At 40.3% G+C, this 15,135-nt stretch overlaps 1 protein-coding gene across 1 annotated transcript; it reads left to right on the plus strand.

Moving 5' to 3' along the window:
* Positions 1-11,060: 11,060 nt before the first annotated feature.
* On the plus strand, positions 11,061-12,436 carry LOC107688971 (transmembrane protein 158-like). The gene has a single exon (XM_016486823.1). The coding sequence runs from the start codon at positions 11,320-11,322 to the stop codon at positions 11,980-11,982; it is 663 nt and encodes a 220-aa protein (XP_016342309.1). The 5' UTR covers positions 11,061-11,319; the 3' UTR covers positions 11,983-12,436.
* The last annotated feature ends 2,699 nt before the right edge of the window (positions 12,437-15,135 follow it).

Here is a 15,135-nt window from a genome sequence, read left to right on the forward strand (position 1 = left end):
TATTATCAAAACTTACTATGCACTTTCAAAATATTAAACTTATTGTAAATATATTCAAATACAAGCAGATTTAGTTCACAAATAACTGACAATCATGACCTGCATGCTGGTCCTTTACAATAATCAATACTAAAATTCACTAATGCATTCAAGCTCTGAATACTTGAAAAATGTACTTAAAAGGTTAGTTGACCCAAAGATGAAAATTCTGTCGTCATGTACTTACCCTCAAGTTATTTCAAACCTATATGAGTTTCTTTCTTCTGCTGAACACAAAAGAAGATGTTTTGAAGAATGTTGGTAACCAAACAGTTTCTGGTAGCCATTGATGTCCATAGTATGAAAAAAAAAATACTATAAAAGTCAATAGCTACCAGCACCATTACTAGCAGAAATGCAGCCTGAGTCTATATGGAAAGTAAAAGGTGGCTATGTAAATCATGTTCTATCAAAGCCCTGAGATTTTTTGTATAATCCAAAACAAAATATGAAAGAATGATGAAAACATGGCCCTCCTCAGTGCAGTCGCCCAACAGGAGATTGTCCTGTGATTGTGTGATCCGTGTTTTTGATGTTTTCCATCACAGTTCCTGTGGATTATCATGCTGACAGCTCCTTCAGTCCCCTGTGTGCGCATCAGTCTCATCTCTCTGCCCTTTCCCCTTCCTGCTTCTCATTAATTAATATTTCTAATTAGCGTCCTGATCATTTGGCTGCCTCCAAGATGTGGGAAAGAGCTGGTGCACACAAGGGGATGATCATGTGTCCCAAGACTCCTGTGCTGTGTATTACTTGTCTCAGCTTCCAGAGTCTAGCCATTTTATTCAGGCAACACTATCAGTAAAGGTCAGGTGTGTCGTTTTTTTCAGTGTTAAGATTATTTCTCATATCCCATTTTAAAGTCACCATGAAATTGTGTTGGCAACCAATTTCCATAATGTGACTTATTTTCCAAGTGAATATTCAACATGACATGATGCAGCAAATTGAATATATTTGTGATGTCAGCCAGAAGATAATATAAAAGATTACAAAGGCAACACACACCAATAAATCAAGCACAATAAGACCAAGTGTAAAAGTAAATGTGAATCTGTGGTGCTTTCACAACAAAACAGAACTCTCTGTCAACCAAATGCACGAGTTCATTTGTTTTGGTTTTGGATGGTTGGCACGTGTTCCCTTTCATGGGAACTTCGAACTGCGTCCTCTAGGGGTCGCTATGGGGAACGCCTCGTCGTGACCCGTGTCTGAAGCATACATTGAAAAAACACCAACTTGTTGGCCGGCGACAGCCATGACGTCACTACCGGTGCGACTATAGTATAAATAGGCGCCGGGAGCACACATCATTCTCTTCTTCATCTTCATTGACTGTTTTGTTTGAAGCGTGCATTTCTGTGGTAAGAGCGATCTCTATTTATCTCATTATGGCGAGCACTAGCAAAGCATTTAAGGATGTGTGCATCCGTGTTGTAACTTTTGGACCAATCAAAAACACAATTTTTCATTTGATTTAACAAATCAATTATTCATTAGATTAACAAACGTTCACAGACCCCTCACCCAATAAACATACTGGGTGCCAACTCTGTGACCTAGAAGAACTGACCCTTTTAACAAGGATGACATGAGAACCGATACTTCAAGTACCAAGTCGGAAGCAACATTTTAAAATCCTGACGGTACTTGTTTTTCTACAATAGCGTAAGTACTGATGGTACTGTAGTGAGGCTGCGATTCTTCCGGAACTGATGGGGGCAGCGCATACGCCTAGAAGTGTAAAGAAGAAAAACGCCTACAAGCACACGGAAGAACTACGAGTTAAGCTCCACCCCGACTCGTAAGCAAGAAAGGTGCTAAGAGTAGAATATGGAAGTACTTTGCATTCAAGGCCGATGACCACAGAGTTATTATTGATGCTATTAGGCCAGTATGCAAACGATGCTATCGTGCAGTACAAACCAAGGGAGGTAACACCTCAAATTTGGGGAAGCACCTAAAAGACAGGCACCCTAATCTTTTCAAAGAATTCAAAGTGAGTTTCAAGTCTTATTAACATCATATACAAACTGTAAAACTTCTGATCTTTAGCCTGAAACAGGCCCTATACGTTATCATCTTGTTTGAGGCAACTAGCATTGTTGCCGGGCTAATGTTATGCTCCATGCAGTGTTTGTGATAGCCAGTTATTTGTTAGTGACGCTAGCGCAATGCAATGTTTGATAACTAAAATCTCTCTCTCTCTTTTTTTTTTTTTTTTACCAGTATCAGCCAGAGGAGGATGTCCACCAGGAGATGCAGGGGCAAAGTCAGCAAGCATTAGCACAGCCAACCTTAACAGAAGCTTGGCAAAACGACAAATCACAAAAACTCAAATGAAGCAAGGAAACTGGACAGGCCAGTTGCTGAATTTATATGCATGGATCAAGTTCCCGTTTACACTGTAGAAAAACATGGATTCCGGCAAATCAGCAAATTACGCAATTCAACCCCAGTTACCAGTTACCAAGAAGAAATTATTTAATGTATACAGAGCTCCCCAAAATATACACTCAAACCAGAGACCTAATTTCAGAGCATCTCAAAGAAAAAACATTTTATGCCTGTACAATGGATCTGTGGACAAGCAGAGCTGCAAACACATTCATGTCCATTACCGTGCAGCACCAGGTCCTGGGAGATGCACTCCTGGTGTTTGAGCTGTAGTGGCCACTGGCCAGGGCCCGTATTTATCAAGCTTCTCAAAGTGCCATTTTAGTCTTAAAGGGATAGTTCACCCAAAAATGAAAATTTGATGTTTATCTGCTTACCCCCAGGGCATCCAAGATGTAGGTGACTTTGTTTATTCAGTAGAACACAAACAAAGATTTTTAACACAATCCGTTGCAGTCTGTCAGTCTTATAATGGAGGTGAATGGGAATCACGGCTTTGAGAGTAAAAAAAAACATACACAAACAAACTAGGGACTTTAATAGAGTATGTGGAGTGGGTACTCCTCCACAATTTGCGAGAGTGAGGAGGAAATCAGAGTGCCAGTCACAGCTACTACCATCCCAGCGAATGCAAAACCAGAGCTCACCACAAATGGAGAGCCTAAACCTGCCATGATGAATGAGCCAGAGAAGACGAATGAGCCTCCTACAGAGTCTGACCAGGTGTGTGAGCCGGCAACACTGTGCGCTCCAGTGGGCATGCTTGTGGAGTTTGAGGGCATGGAGTGGAGCCAAGCCCTGAGGTAACGCTGTGTTTGGTCTCTGAGAATATTTATTTGGAAGAGGATGTTTTCCTGTGTCTCCTGTCCCCGCTGGTTTCGCCCAGCCCTGAATCTCCTGTGTCCCACCCAGCACCAAGTCTGTGTTGTCTTTGATGCTCCCAACCATCCACCCTCTCCTACCTCCTGTGTGGATTTGCTGTCTTCAGCTCCATCCTGGGGTGTCAATCCCTTAGCTCCACCTCAGTCCTTTAAGTCCTGGACTCCACCTCGGCCTTCCGACCCTTCAGCTTCTCCTTGGCTCCACACTTCCTCAGCTCCAACGGAGTACGTCAGTCCTCTGACTCCACTGGGCTCCCTCGTCCCTCCGGCTCTGCCTTGGTCAGACATTGACCTGCCTCCACCTCGGTCTTCCACTCCTCTGGCTGTGCCTTGTCCCTCCATCCCTCCAGTTCCAACATGGTCCTCTGTCCCACTGGCATCGCCCCGTCCTGCCAAGCCCCCGTCTTCACCTCGGTCCTGCGAGTCTGCGGCTCCGCCTTGGCCCTTCAGTTTCACCCTGGATCTCTGTCTTCTCGGCTTCGCCTGGGTCTGCACCTCCATCGGCTCTGTCTCCGTCAATCATCCTCAAGAGACTTCACCTCTCAAGTCACCACTAGGGCTGCACAATTAATCACATGCAATTGTCATGCACATCTTGTCAGTAAAGCCAGTTCTGTGATTAGTAGTAAATCTTTAGCACGTGCTTTCAGATGGAGCAGCATTTACAACACAGAGCCATAGTTCTCTGACAAGCTACGCAAAATCGTGTTCATAATCGCAGACGATTTAATCACGCAATTATGAAATCGAAGAAATCGTTCTGCGATTATAAAAGCTGTTTGCGTAGCTTGTTAGTGAACTACGGCTCTGTGTAGTAAATGCTGCTCCATCTGAAAGCACATGAAAATACCACATTTAATTACATGTTTTTACTCCAAACTCACTTCATAACATCAGTCGAGTGTTTGAAATAAATCCTTCTGTGAGATGATGTGGCTTCTTACACAGAATAAGGCACGCAACATATTTCATATTATTCTAAGCAGTGATAAAGGCTATGTCGATTAGCATTGCATTATTATATACTTTATTCTAATGAAAATTATAATAAAACGGACTCAGATAAACCATATATTGTCGTAGTTGTGTGTTTATTAGTCAAGTTGAATTAATGAAAGCAGTTAAATCTTCTGTTTATTCAGCAACTGCTATAGGGATTTCCTGGGATTCTTCTGCGAGGTGTATTTGGAGTTTCCGCACGAGAGTGCCCTCTGACCGTCAGATGGAGATTTACTACTGATCACAGAACCATGCTTCACTGAAAAATACGCATGACAATCACTGCTTCTGCCTAATTGCGATTTATCGCCTTTGCGATTTAATTTCAATTAATCATGCAGCCCTAGTCACCACCTCTCTCGACTCCACCTTGGGTCTGCGTCCTGGATCTTATGATGCGGATTCCACAATGGCCCTGCCTGTCCCATGTTCCTGCTCAGCGTCCCCCATCTAATCCCCCTCCCATCCTCCTTTGTTGGACTTTGTGTAGTTTGTGGATGTTAAGGTGCGAGGTCACACCTTCTTAAGGGGGCGATAATGTTAGGGTTCATCTGTGTTTGGTTTCGTTTCGGATGGTTGGCGCATGTTTCTTCTGTGACCTAGTTTTCTGCTAGTTTCCTTGGTTACTCATTGTTTAATTTGCATACCTGCTGTTCATTTCTTTGATTAATTTAGTCTGTTTAAGTCCTGTGTTTATATTTATACTTGGGAGTTCTTCTTTGGTTCATTTCTTCAGTTCAGTCTGTCAAGGTCAGACGCAAGTAAAAACATGAACACATTAGAGAGCTGCTTCATAGTCGTAATTGATTGAAAGCTGATTGAAAGCAACACTGAAACTTTTTTTTTTTACTGTCATGTTTAACACTATAAAGCTGCTTGCTTTAAAGCAATCTATTGTAGAAAGTGCTATATAAATAAGCGTGACATGACTTTACTTGACAGAAGTGGTGAACTGCAGTGCTGCTGTAAACATGGTCGTGAGTATATCGGGGCCTAAAGTAATAAACTTTGGTTTGGGTAACTCCATATTAAGTTTCTTATTACAGTTCTTTCAAATCTGTGTCACAGCAGACTCAACACAGTGACAGAACTCAGTGGACAGTGGAACAATCTGTCTTTAGTGGCAATGAGGAAATGCAAGAACTGGAATCAATGAAACATCTAAAGCCTAATCTACACAGGAACTTGAACGGGCTGGGGAAAACAATTGGTAGCCAATACCTAATTACAGTAAATCAGGTGTAAATGCGTGTGTGTGTGTGTGTGTTTTGAAAGTGAAAAATGGGGTTCTTCAAATACGTCTCTCTCTTTTTCCTGATTTTAAAAAGAAAAGAAATATTCTGAATCTTTCATACATTCTGCTTTGACAAAGGAGGCTTTTATCTTGGTCCCATTAGCATGTTTGGCACTGGAGCAATTTACATTTTTATAGCATAATTAATGAACAAGAAAGTCATTTACATTTTTCCTCTGTTCACTGCCATATTGTGTGGAGCATATTTTATTTCAGGGGCCAGTATTTGGGAATTTGGACCGTGTGTGCATGAAGGAATAGGAACGGTGAGGTGAGAGGATGAATAATCCGTTCTGCTTTAAAATCCAGAGCAGGGCAGACGTTCCTCTTTCAGGTGCAAATGGAAGGTAATGTGTACAACACATCAGTTGGCTCTCACTTCAAACGGGAGGTGGTATTCAAGCACTAATTAAGCCATTTAAACATCGACTAAAGACAACTATTCATACATGTTTGATACATGTATTCTTCAGAAAATCAATTGACTATTATATTTATCATCTAGAAGGGACAAGATGTTGTAATATTCTTATAAATGTATCATATCATTCAAAAAAAATTATTTAGTACCTGATGATTTTTTATGTTGATTCTAAAGTTCATTGCATTAAAGGACTAGTTCACCCAAAAATGTTTTGGAGAAATGTAGCATTGCATCACTTCCTCTGCAGTGAATGGGTGCCGTCAGAATGAGAGTCCAAACAGCTGCTAAAAACATCACAATAATCCACCAAGTAATCCACATGACTCTAATCTATTAATGATTGACTTGTAAATGCTGCTTGATCTATACATATTTTTGTTTCTTTATTCAGATGTGACTTTTCACTGCAAAACTTTTTATCAGTATTAGTATTTTGTCCAGAAGCAACGGTTTGAAGTTAAAAAATGTCTTGATGGATTTGTTTCTTACAAACACGCAGCTTTTCACTTCATAAAACGTTAACTGATGGACTGGAGTGGTGTGGATTACTTGTGGATTATTGTGATGTTTTTATCAGCTGTTTGGACTCTCATTCTGACGGCACCCAATCCCTTAGCTCCACCTCAGTCCTTTAAGTCCTGGACTCCACCTCGGCCTTCCGACCCTTCAGCTTCTCCTTGGCTCCACACTTCCTCAGCTCCAACGGAGTACGTCAGTCCTCTGACTCCACTGGGCTCCCTCGTCCCTCCGGCTCTGCCTTGGTCAGACATTGACCTGCCTCCACCTCGGTCTTCCACTCCTCTGGCTGTGCCTTGTCCCTCCATCCCTCCAGTTCCAACATGGTCCTCTGTCCCACTGGCATCGCCCCGTCCTGCCAAGCCCCCGTCTTCACCTCGGTCCTGCGAGTCTGCGGCTCCGCCTTGGCCCTTCAGTTTCACCCTGGATCTCTGTCTTCTCGGCTTCGCCTGGGTCTGCACCTCCATCGGCTCTGTCTCCGTCAATCATCCTCAAGAGACTTCACCTCTCAAGTCACCACTAGGGCTGCACAATTAATCACATGCAATTGTCATGCACATCTTGTCAGTAAAGCCAGTTCTGTGATTAGTAGTAAATCTTTAGCACGTGCTTTCAGATGGAGCAGCATTTACAACACAGAGCCATAGTTCTCTGACAAGCTACGCAAAATCGTGTTCATAATCGCAGACGATTTAATCACGCAATTATGAAATCGAAGAAATCGTTCTGCGATTATAAAAGCTGTTTGCGTAGCTTGTTAGTGAACTACGGCTCTGTGTAGTAAATGCTGCTCCATCTGAAAGCACATGAAAATACCACATTTAATTACATGTTTTTACTCCAAACTCACTTCATAACATCAGTCGAGTGTTTGAAATAAATCCTTCTGTGAGATGATGTGGCTTCTTACACAGAATAAGGCACGCAACATATTTCATATTATTCTAAGCAGTGATAAAGGCTATGTCGATTAGCATTGCATTATTATATACTTTATTCTAATGAAAATTATAATAAAACGGACTCAGATAAACCATATATTGTCGTAGTTGTGTGTTTATTAGTCAAGTTGAATTAATGAAAGCAGTTAAATCTTCTGTTTATTCAGCAACTGCTATAGGGATTTCCTGGGATTCTTCTGCGAGGTGTATTTGGAGTTTCCGCACGAGAGTGCCCTCTGACCGTCAGATGGAGATTTACTACTGATCACAGAACCATGCTTCACTGAAAAATACGCATGACAATCACTGCTTCTGCCTAATTGCGATTTATCGCCTTTGCGATTTAATTTCAATTAATCATGCAGCCCTAGTCACCACCTCTCTCGACTCCACCTTGGGTCTGCGTCCTGGATCTTATGATGCGGATTCCACAATGGCCCTGCCTGTCCCATGTTCCTGCTCAGCGTCCCCCATCTAATCCCCCTCCCATCCTCCTTTGTTGGACTTTGTGTAGTTTGTGGATGTTAAGGTGCGAGGTCACACCTTCTTAAGGGGGCGATAATGTTAGGGTTCATCTGTGTTTGGTTTCGTTTCGGATGGTTGGCGCATGTTTCTTCTGTGACCTAGTTTTCTGCTAGTTTCCTTGGTTACTCATTGTTTAATTTGCATACCTGCTGTTCATTTCTTTGATTAATTTAGTCTGTTTAAGTCCTGTGTTTATATTTATACTTGGGAGTTCTTCTTTGGTTCATTTCTTCAGTTCAGTCTGTCAAGGTCAGACGCAAGTAAAAACATGAACACATTAGAGAGCTGCTTCATAGTCGTAATTGATTGAAAGCTGATTGAAAGCAACACTGAAACTTTTTTTTTTTACTGTCATGTTTAACACTATAAAGCTGCTTGCTTTAAAGCAATCTATTGTAGAAAGTGCTATATAAATAAGCGTGACATGACTTTACTTGACAGAAGTGGTGAACTGCAGTGCTGCTGTAAACATGGTCGTGAGTATATCGGGGCCTAAAGTAATAAACTTTGGTTTGGGTAACTCCATATTAAGTTTCTTATTACAGTTCTTTCAAATCTGTGTCACAGCAGACTCAACACAGTGACAGAACTCAGTGGACAGTGGAACAATCTGTCTTTAGTGGCAATGAGGAAATGCAAGAACTGGAATCAATGAAACATCTAAAGCCTAATCTACACAGGAACTTGAACGGGCTGGGGAAAACAATTGGTAGCCAATACCTAATTACAGTAAATCAGGTGTAAATGCGTGTGTGTGTGTGTGTGTTTTGAAAGTGAAAAATGGGGTTCTTCAAATACGTCTCTCTCTTTTTCCTGATTTTAAAAAGAAAAGAAATATTCTGAATCTTTCATACATTCTGCTTTGACAAAGGAGGCTTTTATCTTGGTCCCATTAGCATGTTTGGCACTGGAGCAATTTACATTTTTATAGCATAATTAATGAACAAGAAAGTCATTTACATTTTTCCTCTGTTCACTGCCATATTGTGTGGAGCATATTTTATTTCAGGGGCCAGTATTTGGGAATTTGGACCGTGTGTGCATGAAGGAATAGGAACGGTGAGGTGAGAGGATGAATAATCCGTTCTGCTTTAAAATCCAGAGCAGGGCAGACGTTCCTCTTTCAGGTGCAAATGGAAGGTAATGTGTACAACACATCAGTTGGCTCTCACTTCAAACGGGAGGTGGTATTCAAGCACTAATTAAGCCATTTAAACATCGACTAAAGACAACTATTCATACATGTTTGATACATGTATTCTTCAGAAAATCAATTGACTATTATATTTATCATCTAGAAGGGACAAGATGTTGTAATATTCTTATAAATGTATCATATCATTCAAAAAAAATTATTTAGTACCTGATGATTTTTTATGTTGATTCTAAAGTTCATTGCATTAAAGGACTAGTTCACCCAAAAATGTTTTGGAGAAATGTAGCATTGCATCACTTCCTCTGCAGTGAATGGGTGCCGTCAGAATGAGAGTCCAAACAGCTGCTAAAAACATCACAATAATCCACCAAGTAATCCACATGACTCTAATCTATTAATGATTGACTTGTAAATGCTGCTTGATCTATACATATTTTTGTTTCTTTATTCAGATGTGACTTTTCACTGCAAAACTTTTTATCAGTATTAGTATTTTGTCCAGAAGCAACGGTTTGAAGTTAAAAAATGTCTTGATGGATTTGTTTCTTACAAACACGCAGCTTTTCACTTCATAAAACGTTAACTGATGGACTGGAGTGGTGTGGATTACTTGTGGATTATTGTGATGTTTTTATCAGCTGTTTGGACTCTCATTCTGACGGCACCCATTCACTGCAGAGCATCCATTGCTGAGACACTGATGCAATGCTACATTTCTCCAAATCTGTTCCCATGAAGAAATAAACTCTTCAACATCTTGGACAGTCTGAGGGTGAGTACATTTTCAGCAAATTTTCATTTTTGAGTGAACTATTCTTTTAAAATGAATCCCATCTTGTGAACTTCAAAGGGCTCATTTTTATGCCTCATATGACAGGCCCATAAATATATTAATATTTGGTTAGATGTTCCCTCAGGACACAGGTGAGTCGTTCTAAAGCAGGTGTAACATATGAGACCATTTTTTATTGATTTTATTCTCAAAAAGAATAAGAACTAGTGCAGCACTACTGTTTAAAATTGATAGATACGATATAATGTTACTAACATGGCATTTTGTTTTCATGTGATATGAAAACCATAAAACGATATTACAGAGTAAATGATATTACAGAGAGAATCCCTGTAGACATGACATGTGAATACACATAATTGCCAAATACATCATTGATATTTTTAGATTAATGCCGGTCGAAAACACTACAAAAGTACAAAGAAAAATAGTGCTTTAAACAGTTTTTGCTATCTTAGCAAATACCTCAAAGTCTATAGAGCACTACAAAAAACGATTGAACATTTCTGCCATTAGCGCCCAGGCAGAATAGGAATAGAAACCATTCATTTAACATATTGACCTTTTGTGACCCCTCCAATAAGGGTACTTTGTCATACTATATAATTAAATTCACCGTAAAAAAAAAACAAACAAAAAAAATTCTAAAATAAAACAAATCATGATACAAATGTAACATATAAAAAATAATTTGCGGAAAAATATTTCCTAGTAATTATTATACAGAAATTCAGAACGTGTGACAACTTGCCCCTTGTCATTTAGATTGTTCATATTTTGACAGTGTAGTTTAATCGTGTACTCTTCTTACCCAAAAGATATGACAAAAATAAGAGGATGTTGACATGCATTTTAAATAATAATAATAAATACTAAAAATAATCAAGTGTTGGAAACCAAAGTGCAAACCACTGCTACACTTTTGGACTTCAGACCTTATAGTTACTGAAATATGGAACTTCCACGTGTGACAACTTGCCCCAGTCTCTCCAATGTATAAAATACATCTTCTGTGTGTGTGTGAAATGGTCTTCATGAGCCCACATTATCACACTGTCTTATGAAGACTCCTACCCCTTTCGACGAGGACATCTCATCACGCTAGCAGCTGAAGCAGTGAGGTGAAGGAGCACAAGTCTGCATCACAGACAGTCACTCACTGAAGTGAAGCGGTGGCGCGTGGTCACTTCGCTCTCCGTGCGCGCAGAGGCAGCAGCAGCAGCACGTCCACGGAAGCGCACAGGACACACGCGTAACTGATGGAGCAGATAGACGACGGAGTGCTCAGCAACTGCAACGGAATAAAGAGCGAGTGCGAGACCACCATGAGCCTGGAGGAACCGCGCGCTCTGCCATGCTGAGCATCTCCCTCGCGCTCCTGCTGGCTCTGACCGCTCCCGTCCGCTGCGCCCACAGCTGGAGCGACGAGGACCTCCTGCTGCCGCCCATCAACTCCTCCGGGAGACTCCTGGCCAGCCTGGAGGTGGATGTGGGCTACTCCAAGAGATCTGTGGAGGAGCCCGAAGCCTCCTCGCAGTGCAACGTGAGCGTGGAGAGGCTCCCCACCAAACTCGTGGCGCGCTGGGACAGCAACTTCGGCTTCCAGTGCGACGTGCTCATGTACACCACGAACAGCCACGGCAAGGCGTTCTTCTCCGCCGCCTTCAACCGGGCGATCTCGCCGGTCTACATCGAGCACCTGGGCGTCACGGGCGGCCAGCAGGAGTTCAGACTGTGCGTGGGATGCGGTCTGTCCCGGTACCGGAGATTCCGACGGGGCAGGTCAGAGGGTCAGCAGACGGGCGACTCGGTGCACTTCTGCTGCGTGGACTTCGCTCTGGACGAGCTGAAGGGGGACCGGAGCTGGAGGCTCAACCGCAAGCCCATCGAATCCACCCTGGTGGCGTGTTTCATGACTTTAGTCATCATAATATGGAGCGTCGCTGCCCTCATATGGCCAGTTCCCATTATCGCGGGATTTCTGCCCAATGGAATGGAGCAGAGAAGGCAGAGGTAATAGAACAGTACAGGATAGAATTCAAATGAGCATCTGTAGCCTAATAAAGGAATCCTAAACTAGTTGACCTGCCAAACATCATAGGCTTAGTGGCAAACATGTCATACACGTGCTTAATTCTCGTGTTTGAATCGCTACATCTCCTGATGGATTGAGGTATTTTATTTGATTTCATCTGTTTTTATAAATTGATTTGAATAGAAATGCATTATAGGCTATGTGATATTCAGATGTCATTTCAAATGTTTGTAATGTTTTTATCTTACGATTTCTAGTGTTTCTTTAAAAATATGGAGTATGTCTCGGGACAAAAAGCTCTTTTGTAATGTGCGTAAAGACAATTTGAGACTAGCTGGTTGGTACATTCATACGAAAACACGCAGAAATGCTCCAATGTTTTTCAAATGTTTGAAGAGAGATTTCTTGTGTTTGTATTTGTTTGTATAAATAATAAAACGTGATTAGACATTTCATTAATGTGGAAAACTCTCAATTATAGCTTGAGAGACAACGTGACAGCAATCTATTTGTAAAAAGTAAACAAATTTGTAAAAGGTTTATACTTTATAGACTGTCATAATTGTTATTTGTAGTAGGCCTATCAATAAATGCATAAAATATTCCTTTGTGGAAGTTTTGTAGTAGAGCTCAGTAGAGTCAGATTCACGCTCTCTCTCTCTCTTAGTATTTCACAGAAAGTATACAAAATCCACAATAAAAGTATATTATAGCCGAAAGCGGCAAACATCAGGGTCCAAGCACCAATGGCTCATATTGCATGTATCTTTTTAAATAACATGTATTTTTATTTAAAAGTCATATTGTAATTTTGATGAAAAGGCTTACAAAAATCCATGGTTGTTCCTAAAAAATAAAATAAAAATCTGCCATTTATTTACATTGAGAAAAATAGAAGCCTTGAGCTAATTTGCTGTAGTTAACCCCACAGATTCAATCAGAAATTTATTAAATACAGAGTTTTGTGAAGCTTGCATGTTGCATTCAGGGTAATTAAAATAATCTTTTGATTATTTTTTATTGTCTGGAGTATCTTGAGATGGTGCATACCCAGTTTTGCACAAATCAGACAAATGGCCTAAGACGAGTTTGAAAAAGAAGTTAAAAAAAAAAGTTGTGGAAAACATTTGTGTGGAAATGGATAAGCATGTGAATGTCATTTGGGGCACTGATTCAGAGGAAAGATTCATTCTTTTGTAGCTATCACGATGCCAGAGTTATTAGCTAAGATGTAAAATAGCTTATTAGTACACAGCCTCATGTAGGCTTCCTTACATCTGAATACAGGTTGATTGGGACACTTTTTGAAATGACTGGAAAAAAGTGTCCCAATCAACCTGAACTCATGCCAAACGTTGCTGAAATTTTGCTACTGGTGGTCATTTTTGTTGATTTGTACAACTGATTTTTCATAATTTGGTAGCACTTGTCCTGAAGAAGATACACACCAAATTTGAACAAACTGTTGCAGAGTTGTGGGAGGTTTTCAGTTGTAGCGCCCCCTATTGAGACATATTGTGACGTAATTTGGTGTGCATCCTCAGAATGACCTGTTGTCTATGCGTATCATGTTTCATGAAGTTTGGACATTGCATTGAGAGGAGATGTAAATTAGTAAAAATGGGCGATGCCAGACTTTTAAAGTGGCTTATATCTTCGCAACGCTTTGATAAATATTCTTTTGATAACATTCAAAATAAGACATGATTAAAATGAAATAATGCCAGTGAAGTTTACATACATTACATGACATAACAAATGCCCTTTGAATAACTACCACAACTGTAATCATAATTCAACTCTGAACTGTTAGGGTTATTGTCTTGTTTTATGTTGAATTTACTCACACGAAGTAAGGAAAGCGGTGCTGGAACTGACCTCTGTAGACTTCAGCTGTGACTCTCTTATAGTCCAGCTCTGCCTGAACAAACAACATCTCCATTGATCCTTGTAAAAGTGTGGCATAATGGATATACTGTATGTGCAAATGGACAAACTGATAATGTCCCACAGCGCCTCCTACAGGACAACTGTTTGGTCTAAAGTGGTGTATTTCCAGAGCCTTTAATTCATCTCAGTCCAAACTTAATAATGTTAAATGCATTCATTCGCAGTGAATGTATGTTTTCTACCTTTCAAATGCCTTTGCTGTGTATAGATTTAATAGTTGTTCCCTTGTCCACTACATTAACTACCATAGTAAGTGCTTTTAAAGTCTTTTTTTTTTTGTGGAAATCAACGTTATGCACCAAGTGCCGCCAGTGAAGCCTGTATTGAACCCGGAATATTCATTTAATGTACACACATATTTACTGTTTGTTTCTTCTTGCATTTCTCAAATATTCTAAACAGGGTGAGTAATTAAATAATGACTGAAAAACACAAATATGGTCCTGATAAATGGTTACATTTCTTATACAGGACAAAGATACAGCAGTGTATTTCCAGTTGGCAAGGAGCAACAGACTAACAGGTTTGGGCCTGTGCCCATTTGCAACAGAGCAGGGGGAAAATAAAGAAAAAAACCTTTAGTCATAAAAAGGGTTTTGTTGCAACTGGCTGGTGGCTCCTACTTTCCCATTTGGTCCATGGTCTCGAAAAATATCGGCTTTTATTGCTCCTTGCATTGCATTTAGCAGAAAATATATTACAAAATGCCAAAACACCTTGAATGAAAAGACAAACACTAAACAGCCTTATGAATTTGCCTTTAAAATAATTCTAGATCATTGCATCTAAATACTGTGAAAGAATACAGAGACATTTAAGATGAATTATAGTAACTTTGTTTAATTTCCATGTGAAGTTAACATACTTGAGCATTTTCATGCATTTGTACATAAATGCTATTTTACATGTAAAATTAACATTGTTCTGGATCTGGAAAGAGAAAAGGGTCTTTTAAAGGGGTCATATGATGCTGCTAAAAAGAACATTATTTTGTGTATTTGGTGTAATGAAATGTGTTTATGTGATTAACGTTAAAAAAACACATTATTTTCCACATACTGTACATTATTGTTTCTCCTCTATGCCTCGCTTTCTGAAACGCGTCGACTTTTACAAAGCTCATCGGTCTGAAAAGCGAGGTGTGCTCTGATTGGCCAGCTATCCAGTGCGTTGTGATTGGCCGAA

Source organism: Sinocyclocheilus anshuiensis, unplaced genomic scaffold (assembly GCF_001515605.1).
Source record: "Sinocyclocheilus anshuiensis isolate Anshui unplaced genomic scaffold, SAMN03320099.WGS_v1.1 scaffold181, whole genome shotgun sequence".
Taxonomy (NCBI): domain Eukaryota; kingdom Metazoa; phylum Chordata; class Actinopteri; order Cypriniformes; family Cyprinidae; genus Sinocyclocheilus; species Sinocyclocheilus anshuiensis.

Coding starts and splice junctions, on each gene's coding strand:
- LOC107688971 (XM_016486823.1), top strand. CDS start 11,320: ATGCTGAGCATCTCCCTCGCGCTCCTGCTGGCTCTGACCGCTCCCGTC.